This window comes from Lepidothrix coronata, unplaced genomic scaffold (assembly GCF_001604755.1).
Source record: "Lepidothrix coronata isolate B3197 unplaced genomic scaffold, Lepidothrix_coronata-1.0 Scaffold33, whole genome shotgun sequence".
Lineage (NCBI taxonomy): Eukaryota > Metazoa > Chordata > Aves > Passeriformes > Pipridae > Lepidothrix > Lepidothrix coronata.
The window spans coordinates 4,519,478-4,536,830 of NW_016690213.1; the positions used below are offsets into that span (position 1 = coordinate 4,519,478).

The following is a 17,353-nucleotide window of genomic DNA, read 5'->3' on the forward strand; positions in this document are numbered from 1 at the left end:
TATTGCATTATCTTGAGGATTGGATTTAAAATTCTTCATTACTAAGTGCCTCATCTCAAAACTATCATATAAAACTAATTATGTAACTATGGAATTTTAAGATACAAATATACTTGAAGAAATCTCTAGCAATCCCTCTGCAAAAAATAATTTCTTCACTGAACATGAAAATAAGTTACAAAATGTAGGAATTCTGTGTCTCTTATGCTTTCAATTCTGAGAGGCCCACAAGAATAATTTCCGAAGACAAAAATGACATTGCTTCCAAGAACTGACAAACAACTTTTATGATTTTTGCCTAGTTAATTGACATTTTATTGAACAAAACCAAAACCTTATTAAACAAATTTGTTTTCTAGTAATTAACAAACTGCTTTCAAAACAAGATTTAGAACTTGAAAGAAGGAATAGATATAAATAACTGTCGTCACTGATTTACCATCATTCACAAGGCAAAAACATGTTGGGTAACTTTGATACTGCTACAAGATCTGCGCTCGTTGGTTGTATAGTGTGTGTAAGATTGGAGTGACCTCTTCATTCTGTCTTTACACGTATTTGGTTTGTTTCCTTTCTACAAATCCCTAAAATGGTATCAAAACAAAGCATGGGACTTAAAATACAATTCTAGAAATGAGATTTACTAGCAGTTGTTCCCCTCTGCTTATTGGTAATAGTTAAAAACCAAAATAATGAGGAAAAAAATTAGAGCACCACTGCTATGTTATTAGAAATTGTCAGCAACAGCTAACAAAATTAAATTCAAAAACTCCTTTAAAACATGAAATACTGTTGATTATGGCTGATCTGGGACAGGAGTGGGAATACCAATATCTGGAAGCCAGTGACACTCTTAAGAGAACATTGTTTTTCAAGATGGAAACAAACATGAGGTGAATGTGTAATCACTTAAATACTATCTAAAATCCAATAATTTAAGCCTTTGGCCATAATAAAGTTACAAGTGTAGCATTAGACATTGTTGGAACTCCTACCTTTTTATTGCCTGTCAATAATTCTCTCTCTTATTTTGAAGCTTAGAATTGCTATAATGGCAAGTACCGGTAGAAAAGCATAGAGTATTAGGAAATCGATTGTGAACCGGGACAAGGCACCAGGGAAGTTTTTGTCAATGAACTGAATGCCTTGAGAGAAAATACATGCAGCATTATTTGCAGTGGAACTGTTGGCTCCACCTGTCAAAAGAAACAAATAGTTTCTTTAGTAGATAAGTCAATAAAATTAAAACTCAGACCTCATTATCTATCTCACGCATTTATTACACCCAGCCCTGATGTAATTTCAATGATTAACTATACCCACAGCAGTATTTGTCAGCACTTTGGAATAACAACAGAGAAGCCGTGTGTTTCTGCAGTTAATCTATGCCACACTTTTTGAAGGGAAGAAAAAAGGGTCACTAGGAGCTCTGTCTTTTGTTTACGCCAAACAAAGATTTATGGCTTTTCAGACACGTTATCTGGAAGGACCTCAAGAAGCAAGGTGCCCCATGTGGTAGACTTAGAGGCTTCAGATGTGTTGAGTGGTTCCAAAATTCAAGAAATGGTGACTGTCTGAAGGGCACATTAAAAACGAGCTGTTTGTTAGTACTAACAAAGTCATGGATTTGTTTTCCAGCAGTTGCTATTTGTGCTCTTGTAATAAAGAGGGTAAGAGAGATTAATGGGTACAGAATATATAGCCTTGGAGAGGAGCAGAGACACCTGGCTACAAAGCCCCACATATCTTAGGATAGGTCCAAAGCTGTAAGTTTTACCCCCACTAATGGGTGTTAGCTACCAACACTGACAACCTGATTGATTCTAATGTTTTGCTGCTTATCTTGCTCACAACCAGCAAAGCACAGCCTGACAGATCCAAGCTGCTCAATGTGTACCATGGTAACATGGTACTGAAGACTCACTACTATTACTAGTATTATTCAGTACTTGAACTGAAGCCTCACTACTATTAAAAGAAACATCTGATCAGGTGTTACCTGTCAGTATTCCCTGCACTGATGTTTGATCTTATATTGTGCAATTCTGTTAATCTTCTATTTGCGTAACACTGCTCCGAAAAACTTTGCAGCCTGTTACAAACTTAATTTCCAAAATGCCCCCAAAGACAGGATAAGAGAACAGGTGAAGAAGAGAAAGATGAAGAACTGTGAAAGAATGAGAAATGGTTGAAACAAAAGAATCAAACTCTGGTCTAGCTTGCTGATGAGGCATTATAGTCTTTAGTAATTAATAAGCATTTTTTAACAACTCGAAAGTTATCTTTATTTTATCAAGATACACGTATGTAGAAGGAAAATAAGCATCAACACCTCATTAAAATTATTTATAATGGACTTCTTTTTTTGAACACTTACCACATGTGAAGTTTAAGCCATAAAATTCATTGACTATAAGAACTTCGCTGGTGTATTTTTGAAAGGTAAGAAAACTGAGTAGTTTAAAAGGTGTTGGCATTTCTTCGATGGTCCTTAAAGAAACAGAGAAGTTAAACTGGTTTTTGCTAAATTCCAAGAGCCCCCAAATGAAAACAAGCTCTCATCATTGGTTGTAGGCTGTGACAGAAACAGTTCTTGTCTGTACCTGTAGGTTTTTCAAACATAAAGTCCATTTTTAGAGCTAAGTGAGAAGACAACCGTGAAGGCTGTCTCTGGCTTTGGTACAGTGTCATAACATTCAGCCCTGACATGTTTATGGACAGTCACAAATAATTCTATGGTGGTTTGCTGTTCACACTGCAGTGATAAATTGAAAATGACAAGACCCAGTATAAACCTTAGTTGCCAAAATGTGTTGCTTCCAAAGTAAGAAACCACCACCCTCTCCCTCCACCTTCAAAACCAAAAAACATTGAATAGCAATTCACTGGAGCAGTAATAACAAAAGAAGAATGAAGCAAAAATAGTGAGAAGAAACATTTAGAAAGACTGGGCAATTTCAGCACCTAAAATACTTAAAGACTTTTTAATTAAAAAAAAACCCCAACAATTAACAGAATAAAACCCAGCAACCCAAGTCTCAATGCTATTTTTAACATACTTCACTGCCTATGAAGATTAATCAAAAATATTAATTAGCATTGCCTCTACTGTAAAATAAGGTTAAAAACCATTTTAATGCTTTTAAAAATTATCATTAAGGCATTAGACTATGGTAGCAGGAATAACTGTCTTGTCACTGTAAACATACAACTTCCTGAAATTAGGCAGGGACCAAAAAAATAGACATTAACCTAGCTTTATTTGATAAGTATTAGCTGGGATCTACTTTGAAGAGACAAAGCATTATCAACATTATGAAGACTCATACGGTTTTCTTGAGGACAACTTGACATCATTGGGCTTTCTTCATTTTCACTGGGAGGGACTCAGGTGAGCATCTCCTACTTGCTCATATATAAAGAAAACTTCATTTGACAATTACACATTTACTCTGGTTAAGTTCCTCAAAAAAACCCCAGCAATTTCACTATTGACAATTACAAGGGGAAAACTGTTCAAACTTCATGCAATTACAGTGCAAAACCATTTATTTGCACAGTAATAGAGCAAGTGGATCACAAATTTCCCACATATTTAATATACTACTTTTTTATTTATTATTTTCATTTAGTTCAATCTGCACAGGTAGAAAAAGTGACTGAAAAAATTACAGGCTAAACTGGAGAATAACACTAGTAAGATAGTTGAGAACAACTGCTTTTTTAATTATCAAATTTAATTATCAATGTTTAGTGTCTGATAAGTTTCAGCACTTACTAAAAGCTCTATGAATGGTTTTTTTTGGTAGGCTGCTTTAATGAGGACAGCATTTCACATCATAATGTCAGCTTCAGTGAAAGAATTCAGGTGAGCTTATAGATATTAATTGTTCCATTTTATCTTCAATTTATTTGCAAAAAGTGGGGGAAATCTTCAATATCTTCGTTGATATCTAGAGATATTAAGTGTCTGGTTTCTGTATTTAGTACAAGGTCTAACAAGATTAGGTAGTTCTACCTCTGAAGGAGCACAGTTGCACTTGCTTTCCATTACTACCTGTGCATTATTGGACTTCTGCAATACAGAATGTTCAGAAAACTCTTCTTTAGGTAGTTCATTTTAACACTAACACTATAACAAAATAAGTTTTTTCTTACCTTACTAGTCCTGTTCCCACTATCACACCAGCTGAATTAAGTAGCACCACTCCACTTTGGACTATATTTGGGTTTTGAACCACGCCAAGTATAACTAGTGTTAGTAGCTCACCAATTATATGAGACGCTAGAACAGCAGCAAAGAAAATTCCAAATCTGGAAGCATCAGGATACAACCCTATAGTCCTGTACAAAAATGAGCAAAAGAACATTTAAAAAACAAGGTTTGTGTACTAAACTTCGAAAATTTAGTATTTTTGTCTCTGTTTTGGTTTTTTTTGCAGTTACAGCTCCTTAAGTGAACAGTTTATGCCTTAACCCTTAATGTGTTGTTTGGAATCTTAACATAAAAGACATGTACTTAATATTGTGATGTAAGTGCAGATATATTAGGTTTCCTCCAACTAGATTAAAGAGGGTTATGAAAAGACTTAAATGTTGTAGAAACCCATGTTCTTTCAAGACAACCACCATGGCTTTTACAATTCCTTAAATTAACATCCTTCTCCTTTTAGAGTCTTTGCAATGAGTTATTCATGTAAGTCACATAGTTAAAGAGCATTTTTATGCAGATAATTAACAGATGGGGTTTTGCACTTCTGATACTGTGCACGCAAATGTAAATACAGATATAGTCAATTAAAAGGAAGGCTAATTAATTTGCTACCCATGTAATTCATATAATTGCAATTTCCTCCATACTTCTGCACTCTTTAATAGAACACGCTGTTTCCAGTTTTTCCCTGTCTAAGCAAAGGGAAAGAGTCCTCTCAATCTGTACTAAAGAATAAAAAGTTAAAAAAGGCCAGTAATTGCTTGGTAAGCTCAATTCAGCCTTATAGTGTATATGACAGATGAGAAAACCTTTTATTACACGGTAACATAATACTCTTTTTCCAAAATATGTCATACCAAAATTGCCTTACACAAGGTGCAGACTGCATGCTTTGCTTAGCTAACAAGCAGCAATTCCACATTTAATTTTCTTTTCCTGTTGCTCAGTGCAAGGCCCTGTAACTTTTTTTTTATCCACCATGTTTGAATACGGTCTTAAAATAGAAGCATTAATTTTCTCCCAGGCTTTCCTGTAGTGTTTGTCGTAACACCAGAATAACTTATAAACAGATAGATGAACATTAAGACTTCAAGTATTAAACACTGAACGAGCTAGCAGGTATTTAACAACCTTTAAGCACAGATTTACGCAGAAGAAACAGCTTTCCAAGTCCCAGCGTAAAAGTATCACCTTCTCTGAGATGCTTTAATACTTTACACAGAGCTATGTAGACACAGACTAGTAAATCTGGGGTATGGATAGAACAGAAGAAAGCCTAAGAGAGAATAAAAAAACCCAGCTCAAAGACAGAATATTACAGTAATAGAATAGTAGCATGATGTGAACTGTCAGAACATTTCCCAGAAGTATCGTTAGCTAGGAAAATCTGCATACACACAGTACATTCACTTGATTGTAGAAGAGGCTCTATCTGATCTTGGCCAGACCTGCCTTGTGTCTGATCAGGTAAGAGTTTGGGTCTGCCTGACCCAACTGCGTGACCCTACAAAAACAAACTCTGTGAGAAATGACTCGTAGGAACACAGGCTGTTAAAGCCTCTCAAAAAGTTAGTCCATCCAGGAAAGTTTAGTCCTGCACAGATACAACTGTCAAAATTTCACAGAGAAACTGCTTGCCCTAAGAGGTCTAAGAGCACTGTGAAATCCCTTTGACACATCACCAATGGCTTCCAAATAACCACAATATGTGAAACATGTGGAAAGGCTAATATTGGCAAATATTATCCATTAACTGGAACCCCACTATTTATTGTTGGTTGTGTTTGAGGCTGCCAAAGCACAAGGGCAAAGTCTCTGCCCATAAGAATTTCCTGTTTGTTAAGGAGTGAGCATGTCACTGAGCCTGAAAAGGTGCTTCCTAAATGGCTGTTTTCTCAGCCACCAGCTCACTAGCAGTCACAAACAGAAGGTTAGCACAGCACTTAGCAGGAGGAAGAGTAATTTCTGCTTGTTTGTGAAAAAAAGACTTCTCAGGGAGCCCTGCCTGAAGCAGGCAGCACTGACAGCTTGCAGAAATAAAAGCCCAGGTAGCAAAGGGGACAAAAGGAAAGGTGGCTAACTTTAATATTAATACCGAACGATGAAAAAACCCTACCCATACATGCAAGTTCTCACATCTGGAGGAGCACAAATCTTCCTCTCAGGGCTTTTGTCTTTCCCTCTAGGAGCTGACAGTTATTGAGATCCCAAATGGAAAGGATTAGGTAAATGCTGAGTGAGCACTTTCCCTCATTACCTACTACAGATCAGAAGGAAGACAAGAATAGTCTTTTTTTTTCCCCTGAGTTTTAATATATGGGGGGGAAAAGCTATTGCAAAATTCCCATGGCAGACTAGGTCCCTGTGCAGAAGTTCTGATTCAGTAGTCCAAGTGATTTGGTGCAGTTGTACTCCATCCATTTTCAAATTGCCTAAGGGTGTCTTATAGCAGAGGAAGAGCACTAACATGCACAGCTACAGCACAACAGCTCCTGCACTTCAGTTCCTTTACAGGGGTCTATCCACTTACCATTTTCCAACAGCTAACCAGAGAACATGCATCCATGTTTTCAAACAAGGACTGCTCAACATGTTTATATATTTTACTATAGACTGCCATGTGATTGCAACTGTCCCAGGAAAACAAACTTTAGTGCACTAGACATCTCCCCTTTCATAATTAGAAAAGAAAAATATTGGAGGGCAGAAATTGGTCTTTAGTACTTCGCTATTCGGTTACAGGTGAGAAATCGATGGAACAGAAGTGAAGAAGAGCAGACCTATATGACAGAAAAGGCAACAAGCAGATGAACCATCTCATCACCCCATTCTGAGGGTGATACTACTTCACAATGATGCAATGAAATTAACGTACCGGGGGGGAAAAAGGGAAGCTTTATAATCAAACACTTGCTTCCACTTATCAGAAATCCACTAGGGTGCCTTTTTCTGAAGGATGTAAGAGAAGGATCCAGATTTTATCACTTTCATACGCTGTAGCTAAAGCGCATATATCCCAGGAAATATGAAGTTTTGTTACTGTCACATACCTATGGTTGACTTTCTCACTTCTTTTTTTTTTCCTTTTATTTCCTATTTTTCTAAATGTGATGTAAAATGACACGTCCTGCTTTGACTATGACACAAGAATGATAACTGTCCCAGGTCCATTAAAACTTTCCAAGTTACCTAGAGAACTGGTAATTTACTTACTCTGAAAGTGTTTTTAACTCTGCCTGAAAGAGCAGAGCTAAATTTGTGTCACTTTTCCTTAAGTTTTCTCTGTAATCATTCTGAGAGACAATAGCAGGAAGCCATGCCAGGAGGCCTGTTGCTGACGTGGTAATTGAAACTGGTAACAAAAAGAAAATGACAATCCAGCAGACGGTAGAGGTGCTTACCAGTATATAAAGACGCTGAAAATTGCCACGCTGATAACACTGAAGGGCAGGAAATGTACTATATAAGCTAAAAGCATTTGCCACTTCTTATACAAGCCATCTTTGCTTTCTTGGTCGCTGATAGCACGTAAAGGTGTGACTGGATTAAATATACAAGAAATAAATTAAATTACCATTAAATAGAAAGAGCAAGACTTGTTGCTTGCAAAAATGACCCGAAGCACAGAGACAAGCTTGAGAATATATCAGAAACATTCAGCCTCAACCACTTTGATCACTTTTACCCCACTATAAATGTCAGTGTCCTCCCTTCACATTTTAAAGCCTAATGATTGGTAAGCCTACTGAAAGAGGCCTAACTTTGCAGCGTGCAGGACAGCCTTATCTTTTCTCCACATACAAATTCAAGACATGAAAAATTCCATTGTCACTGGATAGTTCATTGAGGTACTCTCATTTCAAGGTGATGAAATCAGCAGTGTATGTTCCCTATGTGAGTAGAGCAATTTTTAGGGCTGTAAATTGAAACTACTGTTGCTCTCAGTATGGCAGTTGTAAGAGAAACACCCTCTAAGAAAGTGTAATCATCACATAATGCTCATAAACCCTATTATGGTTAATTGTTGTCAAAGCAGTTTTGTACTTGAATCCTTTCCATGTGTTTGGTTTTGATCTCACTTAGGATGTTAACTAGACGAAGATAACTAGACGAAGACTTTGTCCTGCCTTTATAATGCTACACACAGGCAAATTAAGGTCTTTTGCACAATTTAGAATAAACCTTCCATGCACTGGCCAGCTGTAAAAGGGAGAGGCAGGGACCAAGGCATATTCCTTTGAATTCCACTGAATTTTGTGCTTCTCTATCAGCTCTGACATTGCCTAAAACCGTAAAGATCCTTTAAACTACCATCTTCAAAAAAAAAAATGTTTTCCTATTTGTGAGATGGTGGGCAGCAATACCTGCTGCTGCACATAACACAGGACAGAAACTCACAAAGGGCAACAGCATTGAGCATCCCTGTGTAGGGCGGGGCACTCACGCACTGGTAGACAAGCCCCACGCGGTCCTGCACAGCTCCTTTTACCAGGTCATTCTTTAGTCTAAGAAGGAAAAAGGCTATAAACAAGCTGAACAACAGATTCTGGAGGAGACGCATGATGATGCCTGTCTTGTCTCTGGAGAAGTTTCTTGTTGTCCTCCTGACAATGAAACAAAACAGCAGCAATATACTTGTTAGCTACGACTGACCACATGTTGGTAGGGTATTTAGCTTTGAAAAAGTGTTATACAGACAGTGCCCACAAAAAGTTAATATACTAAAAAAGACAGGGACAAGTATAGTGGGAGACGAAAACAACCAAGAAAGTGCATTTATATATGGGGCAGTGGGGAAGTGTGGATGGGACCTGAAAGATTAGTAGAAAAGAAAAAAAAAATTCTTCAAAAAAAGGGGAAAAAATCTTACCGTAAAAGAACCCATATTTTGTAAAAGGTACTGGGTGAGTCTTTATTTTTAAGTGGTATTGGTGGCAGGTCTTTCATATACTTTGTTTTTTCAATGGCTGTCAGTACTTTGCTGAAAATCTCCGAGTTTTTGTAGGATGATACAATTTCCTGAACCCTACTGTAGGTTTCGAGTTCACGTTCCTTGCTTCGGGTGTCCACAGATGTCAGATCCACTGTAAATTCACAAAGCTTTTACTACATATACACATCACTTTCCCTTCCTATCTCTCTCCCCTTGCAACCAATTTATCTTTGCCTCCATCCTAAAAGATCCATTGAAAGTATTCAAGGTTTCTTTTCCTCCTCCCTTCTGTTAGGTGCAGCACGAATGAATTACTGTGCAGCCACAACAAATCTGTGTTCCGTGGCCTCTGTAGGACCCTGCAGTTCAAGGTCTTGATCTGGAAATGCAAGGCCTGAGTGGTGTGCTGGTCAGACCTTTAGCCTTCTCCCTGCAGAGCACAAAGCTGTAACTGCATTGTTGGGCTTCACCTACCTCCTTTGCAGACATGCTTGTCTTTTAATATGAAGTTAGAGGATGTTCAGCAGGCAAAAGTCCCCAGGCAGGCTCAGCCCAAGCTGAAGGAAATATTACTGACTACCACGGAACTTAGGAAAGGTAGATACTTCACAGAGTTAATATTCCTTTCTAAGAAATCCACCTAAACATATTCCTAATACCAGTAATTCTTTCATTGGCAGATGGGAACTTTGTGTGTTCTATGTTCACAAATGCAGATTCAGCAATTGTGCTAAAATGCCTTAGAAATTTCCCTTTTCCCTAATAGCAATGAATTAGCTAAGGTTACAGAAACTGGATTGTTGTTCTCAGGAATATTTGTTCTTATGGAATTTTAAATTACTCTTCTACATCTGGTAAGATATCTTCATTGTTTATTTATTCCTCAGGTTTCTCTCATCCTCAGATTTCAGTGTTGCAATGTTTGTTCAACTTGAAAATACAAATTCAACAAGAGAAAAGGAGACCTTGTCCAAGATTCTTGACCTGTTCTCAAAACCTGAACTAAGCTTATTAACAGTTCCCTGGTGTTCTGAAAGCTGGAATTTATCAGAATTGTCTTTAATGGTAAACATATCCAAAATGAAGTCTTCACTTTTGCAAATACGAACATTTGAAACACAGTGCTATAATTCTTTTAAAGCACAAACACTTTCTAAAATTTGGCCAGTGTGACTTGCTGGAAGTGACACAGGAAATAAATGTGCTTTAAAAGAATTATAGCACCGACAACTAACTAGACCAAATAGCTATTGTCTACCACGCATTAGTATTTTTTTTTATAAATACATGTGATAGTTCAATAATATAATCCACACTCAATACATAGGATATATTTTTCTCTGCTGGTGTAAATTATATCAGAATCTGTCCCTTCATTCACATCAAATTGCACAAAAAATATAAACTACCAATTTTCCAAAGACTAAATATTCTGATGATTCTTTGCTCTAAACTGTATTTTTTCCCTTTCTTGTCAAATTCAAAGGTTGACATTCGAAGAATGCAGTACTCTCTTCACCAAGCTTTTTTAAAAGTGGGTCTAAATCTCAAATCATCTATGCTTTTCAAGACTATTCAAATTCATGAAGGCAAAATTATCCTCACTGTCATATCAGTATTTTCAGCTTCATCCCATTTAGCTTTATGTCAACAACCATCCTCTCTTCTCACTGAGTTTAGGATGCCATCTAGACAACAGGAAAACACTGCCTCCTCTGAATGCAGCTTTTTGGATTGGTCAAATTCCCTGGTTAGTGCTCAGCTGGTACTGTCAGAAATTAGCTTTAGCAAGAGAGTTATATACATGTATGTATATGTGTACACATAAATGCACACAACACGAACACGGACACATTCTCTTCAAATGTGTACCTGTGTGGAGCAAGCACATGGATGTCCTGCAGCAAAACCAAGCCTCATTTCCAAAGTCTCATACTGACCCTTTTTTTCATCCTGAATTGGTAAAACAGTACTCTTCAGCTTGTGCCAGCAGCTTGCTATCATCAACTCCTGACGCATCCGTATGCTCTGTTCCAGTAGTTCACCCTGGTATTAGCAACTCCCCAAACTTTGGGAAACCTCAAACTCAGAATCCCTGGAAACTGATGCCTCAAGTCATCCCATATTTATTCTACATCCTTTCCTCCAGGCAACAACTGTTTCCTATTGCTTGGCATCACAGAGTCCATAAGAGCATGGGACTTCCCACAGTTTTGGGATCAAACTCTTTTTCCAACATCCAGTGAGCAGCCATAGAGAAATGCCATCAGGAATCCACAGGTTTCAGAAGTTAAGATTCCTTTTCTATTGGTAGTTTACTCCTTTCTGCTGTATTTCAGGCCTACTGCAAACTTGGCCATTTTATGGAGTCAGCCTAGCCCTCTCTCTGAGCTGAATATAATTACAGAGTTGGGGAAGAATTCAAACACATTTCTACCTCTGGAAAAACTTTAATTTGGTGAATAAAACAAATTGTTTTACTAAAACAACTCAGACAAACTTACCATAGTAGTCAAAAGGATTTGATTGTTCAGGACAAGAATAGCCACAGTCACTAAAAAATGTGATCATTTCCATAGGGTTCCCACAGAAAACCATTTCTCCAAAGCTCATGATGGCTATTTTGTCAAATAACTGTCAGAGACAAATTAATATATTAGCAATAAGTACTGAGAAATGCATTAATTCTTGAGTACAGCTACTGTCTTGGTAATAGAAATGCTTTGACAGGAAAAATAATTTTGACACATTCAAACTTCCTTAGTGTATTTCCCTCAAAGGAAGTTTGTCCTTTCTTTCACTCCTTTCGGCAGTTATGTAAAATGACACATCTTTAAGCTTGTAAAACTAGTGCTTCTCAAATCTGTCAGCGAGAGCAGCACACAGAGGTAATCCACAAACAGAAATAGGTGCTGGGGCTTTATGACTCCACTTTTAATGCACTTTCACTTACTGATGACCTCCTTTGGCGCTTAATAGCCCCAGTCTGTAAAATCCCCAAATTGTTGGCAAGATTATCCTGAAGTGCTTCAGGACTTCAGCAGCACTGCTCTTTGGATGAACATTTGCCAGGACAAGGCTCCCACCAGCTATGATCAATCCACGTTCTCAAGGCACCAGGACTGCTTTCAGTCCAGAAAAGCACGGTTGCTCCCCTCTGGCTCCACAACCACTTCCATTCAGTCAGCCAGGGAAGAGGTTTCTTGCATTCACATGGAGGTGGTGGATATGTCAGAAGAGCAAAGCAAGAAACAGTAATGGGAAGGGAGAAACACTCTCCACAGCACAAGCCCTGCAAGGCAGGCCAGCCCCACCACATGACCAATGTTTACCCACATCCCTTGACATGGCTTCTCCCAGTGGTTTTGATTTGGGTAGTTGTATAACACAAAGGTTAGGCACACAGTTAGTGTGCATACTGTTTTCACAGGGCGATATGTGTCCCAAAGTGCCCTGTGACTGGTCGAAGGCCAGAGCTGTAAAGTTCAAGACAAGCCTGTATTTATGCAAGGGGAAGGAGGAGACCCTATGGAGGCAACTATACTGGATCTTGTACTTCTGTCCTGAAAAGAACCTAGATATTAAAAAAAAAAGCCAATAGTGAGTAGATATCATTTACCCTGAAGAGTTCTGAGCGAGGCTGATGAATCGTAAGAATCACAATCCTGTCTCTGTGTGCAAGCTCTGAGAGAAGCAAGACCAGCTGGTTTGCAGTCAGGCAGTCCAGCCCTGTCGTTGGCTCATCAAGTAGCATAACCTCTGTCAAATGACAAGGAGTAGCTTTAAAATTCAGGTAAATGAGGAGAAAGGCCTACAGCTTCTCCCTTTAAAAGAAGCAAATAATATAGAAATTACTTTACATGTGAAGTTCCACATGTAAAGCAGATCACCATGATGTGATCTTTCAGTTTAAGTTAGTTCCAGTGGTTCAGTTACAATGACCAGGAATAAGGACATAAAAAACTACTGCAGGATCAAAGCATAATATTTTTTTTCTAAATTCAGGTAAAATCTGAAAATTACCAGAATAGAATTGATGTATGCATCTGCTTCTAAGAACAGTAATGATAAATTTCAGCATGTATGTAAATGTAAATATAACTGAAAAATTAGCGAGAAGTTATAATCTGAATTAAATCTATATATACACACAGAATTGATCATGAACAAACCAAGAGTTGTTAAAATACAGCATTTGTAATTCCCTAGATGGTAGCTAGAGGGGATTACTGCATTTTCTTCATTATTTTATTGCACATGGAAGGGAAAAACTTATAGTCAAATCCATTATTTTTATATAGATGAGACATAGCACAGAAGAGGGCAGTCCAACCTTGATCAGGGTAAGAAGGGAGAAAAGCTTTCACTATAGGTTTATCTACACAGAATTACTATGGTGTTTAGTATAGAGTTTAGTGACTTACTGAGCAATAACTACACCCAATGAACTCCCCAGGGGTCATAAGAAACAGTGATACATCTTACTTTACTATTTAAGTGCTCCTTGCTGCCTGATATGCAGTTCTAGCATAGCTGCATTGCTACAATAATTCCAGCATCCAACAAATGCCTGCTGTACATTTGCTCCATAAGATTCTGGCAAATTCAAGAAACTATCTCAAAATTGACTAAATTTACAGTGATTTTTCCCCATGGATAATCCTTCTATAGTCATTCTGCTTTCATTTTCACTCAGTGGAATTTTTTCGCTCTGGAACATACGTGTTGCTCGTGCATACATAGCTCAGTGGCAGGGACTCCACTGCAAGGCTCAGTGTTTGTATATATATGGCTCTAATGTGCTCAAAACCTATAAATTAATGGGCCACAACCAACATTTGGGAAGAGAGAGCTGAGAAAGACTTAAAATGGATAAGTGCAAGTCTCAATCCCTAAGATTTTTTCATTGTCTGCTTTCCAAGATCAGCTAACAGATTAATGGTAGACTCAGTTACTATTCTATCCTTTTCTGTTATTACAACAGTAGTTTTTGCTGAATTACAGAATGTAAATGCTTTTGTATTTTAAAGTGGTTTATGGAAACCTATGGTAGGAGCACAAAGTTACCCAGCTTTATTTTAAAAATCCATGCAGTGGTACTTACTGGGATCTTGTAATAGCTGGGCTGCAACCGATACCCGACGCCTCTCACCCCCAGAAATTCCTCCAATATTATGGCTTCCAATAATTTTGTCAGCCATGTGGCTGAGACTCAGCTCAGTCATGACTGCATCTACCTGAAAAATAATTACAATTTTAATAGACTAAACACAGACCAACTCAGATACCTGTGTGCAATGGTAAAAAGTGGGGAAGAAAAAGACATAATTTTAAAATATAGCTTTCCCAATATCCTGCTTGCTCCATTCTAGTTGGAAGGTATATGGCCTCATTTCTATTTGATTAATTTTAATATATTATTTAAATTATCTTTTAAAATTTTAGTTTCATGCATTCTGAAATGAGTAAATTTTTGCTTCAGTTGACATTAAGAGATGAAGAGTTCAGAGGTGGGACTAGAAGTCAAGGTATGAAGCATAATGTGCTAGTCTGGCTTCCAAAATTGGGGAGCATGAAGGCATATCCATCCTGGGGAAGTATAAAATACTGAGTAGAAGATCAGTGAAGAGAAGAGACAGAACAAGAGCCTTTGGTCAGGAATATCCAATCTTTACTTTCAAAAGAGTTCTTTAAATAAATCTGAAACAAACCTATTTTATCAAGAAAATAGCTTGTAGGGGGCTTAGTAGACCAGTGCTTTTTGGAGCTGTTGTGGTTGATGAGAGATGTCCTACAGGAGCCAGAATAGTGTCAAAATCACTTCTGCTGTTCATGAGTCTTGCCAGCACACATGGCCCTAAACACCCCAGAGAACTGGGTTTATCAGCTGGGAAAGGGGAACTGACCTCAATACCAACATCAGCATCTCCTGCAGCAGCAACTGCTGCAGCTTTGGGTGGAGGGTTTTGTCCCAGCATAATGGTGATTCCCTGGGGTGTCAGCACAAGCCCCCTGCAGCGGTGGGGAGCACCAGAGATCTTGGGTCCTGCTCCTCAGCAGGAGGATTTCTCCCCATTTGCAGAATGAGGATTACAAAACCCCATAAACATAAAATACAGCCATGGATGGAAAGTGCTGCTGGTGAAAGCATTACATGACATCATGTCTACCTTTCTGGAGGAAGACGATAAAATACAGACCTTCTTTTTGATGAAGTTGTTGGAGCATTTCTTAAGAGTTAGCAAAGCCGTGTATGTCAAAGACTCTTGTACGGTGAGAAAGCTTAACAAAGTGTCACTCTGGAAAAAAAAGTGAAGAGAAAGAAGCAGTTAGTTCTGTAGTAATTTAATATCTTGTCCCTCCTCATGCAAGTTTAATTAATACAAACTGATTTGTCCCAAATTTACTAATATAATCACAGTCAGACTATATTACTCCATTACACGAGGAACTTTCTTTACATGAAAGGAAGCACAGTACACAAAAAATAAATGTAGAAATCAACCTGTGGTACATAAGAGAAGCAATCTCTAAACTGTTCCTTCTTCAGCTGACGTCCATTCACATACACTTCACCAAAGAAGCTGTCTTTATATGTCAGTCTTCCTGATATTGCATCCAGAAGTGTTGTTTTCCCAGATCCTTTCAAACAGAAGAAATTAATCATGTGATGAGATGAATGTTATGATTCCAAGAGTGGTAGCTTGATTTGAATGGAGACATATGAAAAGAAGTAAGGCTTTTTTTCTCAATAACATTAAAATAATAGTCCTGAATATGCAGCTAGTTAAGAGGAAAAATAGGAAACTGGAAATGTAAGTTAGCATTTAATTCACACAAATTCACACTTTGCATGGAACGTTTGACTTTAGAAGTAACCTTATCTGTTACTGAAGTTATAATTGTTAGTTAGATGACAGAAGATTGAACTCTGAAAACCAAGCACCACAGTTTTACAAAGCAGAAGTTAAAATCAGCTGCAATTTCATTATTTAAAACACAGATCTCAGTCACATTCATATCACTATGAAAGTAACCAGTATTAACTCCAATATTATTTCTTTCAAGGTTCTGGAACAACTTACCAGAATTTCCTAAAATCCCCATAATCTGGCCACTCTCTATGTGAAATGAAACATCCTTAAGTATTTGCCGGGTCCATTTTTTACAATATAAAGAAAAGTTCCACCATGGGCCAACACGCTCTCTTGGAAAACAAACATCAATAAATATTAAATAGAGAATATTTTAAAATCTAGCATAAAGCAAGTGAATGGTTTATAGCTACCTGCTACAAACCATTTCAGCATTATTTGGAAGAAAAAGTGAGATCTGAACAGATTTCTCAGAATAATTGCTAAGAGGCTTTTGGACTACAACCAAAGAGGCAAATATGAACTGTGGCTTTATTTGCTGATGGTGTCTGCCAGCCACTAATCCACCTGGCCCTTTTCTCAGAGCCTATGTTATCCTTCTGGTAGCAGTAAGACAGGCAGTGGGAAAGAGCACAATCTTTGGAAATCTCCTCTAACACATGTCCTTCAGATACATCTGAAGGAGAACGGGTGAGCCCTCCAGAGGACAGGCTGGCTGTGCCTCCCTCGGGCCGCACGCTCTGCCCCTGTGGCAGACAGCCCAGTGCCGTGAGGTGGGCAGCCTGGAAACATCCCTCCTCCTGGACTGGGCTGAAGCCAAACCCACAGACCGCCAGTGCCAGCCCCGCTTCCCACAGTCCCTGGGGTTGGAGCAGCTCTTGGCAGGCAGGGGCCCCCCTTACTGCCCTCCCCAGCCCTACCTGATGGTGTAGGAGACACCCTGGACACTGACGCTGTCGGATGGCTGTGCCCCAGCTTTCGTCTCGCCTGTCTGCCCAATGCTGCTGCTCTTTTCCAGGGCAGGAGACGCTCTGCCCGACATCCTCAGGTGCTGGGGCTCCATAGCCTCCCTTCCTCAAGCCTCTGGCCAGGTGCCTGGCGCTGCCACCACCATGCCTCCACCAGCGCCAGGCAGGGGCAGCTCCCCGCTGTCCCAGGGTCAGAGCAGGTCGCTGCCCCCAGCACTTGCCACCTCAAAGAAAACAGAGGGGCTCCTGGTCCTTTCTTTTTCCTGAGAACAACTGATCAGCGATTAGCTGAAGCCGCTATCTGATGTACCTTTAGCCCGAACTGTTACTGTCCCAGAGGAGGGGAATATTTCCCTGTCCACGG

At 38.7% G+C, this 17,353-nt stretch overlaps 1 protein-coding gene across 3 annotated transcripts in view; it reads right to left on the reverse strand.

Moving 5' to 3' along the window:
* Positions 1-17,098, reverse strand: part of ABCG5 (ATP binding cassette subfamily G member 5) — a 34,914-nt gene extending 17,816 nt beyond the window's left edge. Inside the window, exons 1-13 of one of the 3 annotated variants that reach the window (XM_017811634.1) lie at positions 16,942-17,098; positions 16,232-16,353; positions 15,652-15,788; positions 15,347-15,445; positions 14,251-14,383; positions 12,766-12,905; positions 11,651-11,780; positions 9,084-9,297; positions 8,612-8,817; positions 7,615-7,753; positions 4,159-4,344; positions 2,378-2,490; positions 996-1,196 (exon numbers count right to left, since the gene is read on the reverse strand). In XM_017811634.1, coding sequence (XP_017667123.1) covers positions 1,000-1,196; positions 2,378-2,490; positions 4,159-4,344; positions 7,615-7,753; positions 8,612-8,817; positions 9,084-9,297; positions 11,651-11,780; positions 12,766-12,905; positions 14,251-14,383; positions 15,347-15,445; positions 15,652-15,788; positions 16,232-16,353; positions 16,942-17,084 — 1,959 coding nt within the window. In that variant the 5' untranslated portion in view covers positions 17,085-17,098 and the 3' untranslated portion in view covers positions 996-999. Of the gene's footprint in view, positions 1-283; positions 1,197-2,377; positions 2,491-4,158; positions 4,345-7,614; positions 7,754-8,611; positions 8,818-9,083; positions 9,298-11,650; positions 11,781-12,765; positions 12,906-14,250; positions 14,384-15,346; positions 15,446-15,651; positions 15,789-16,231; positions 16,354-16,434; positions 16,673-16,941 lie in introns of those variants that run through there. The other 2 variants (XM_017811633.1, XM_017811636.1) reach the window with 2 other exon arrangements.
* Positions 17,099-17,353: the final 255 nt, after the last annotated feature.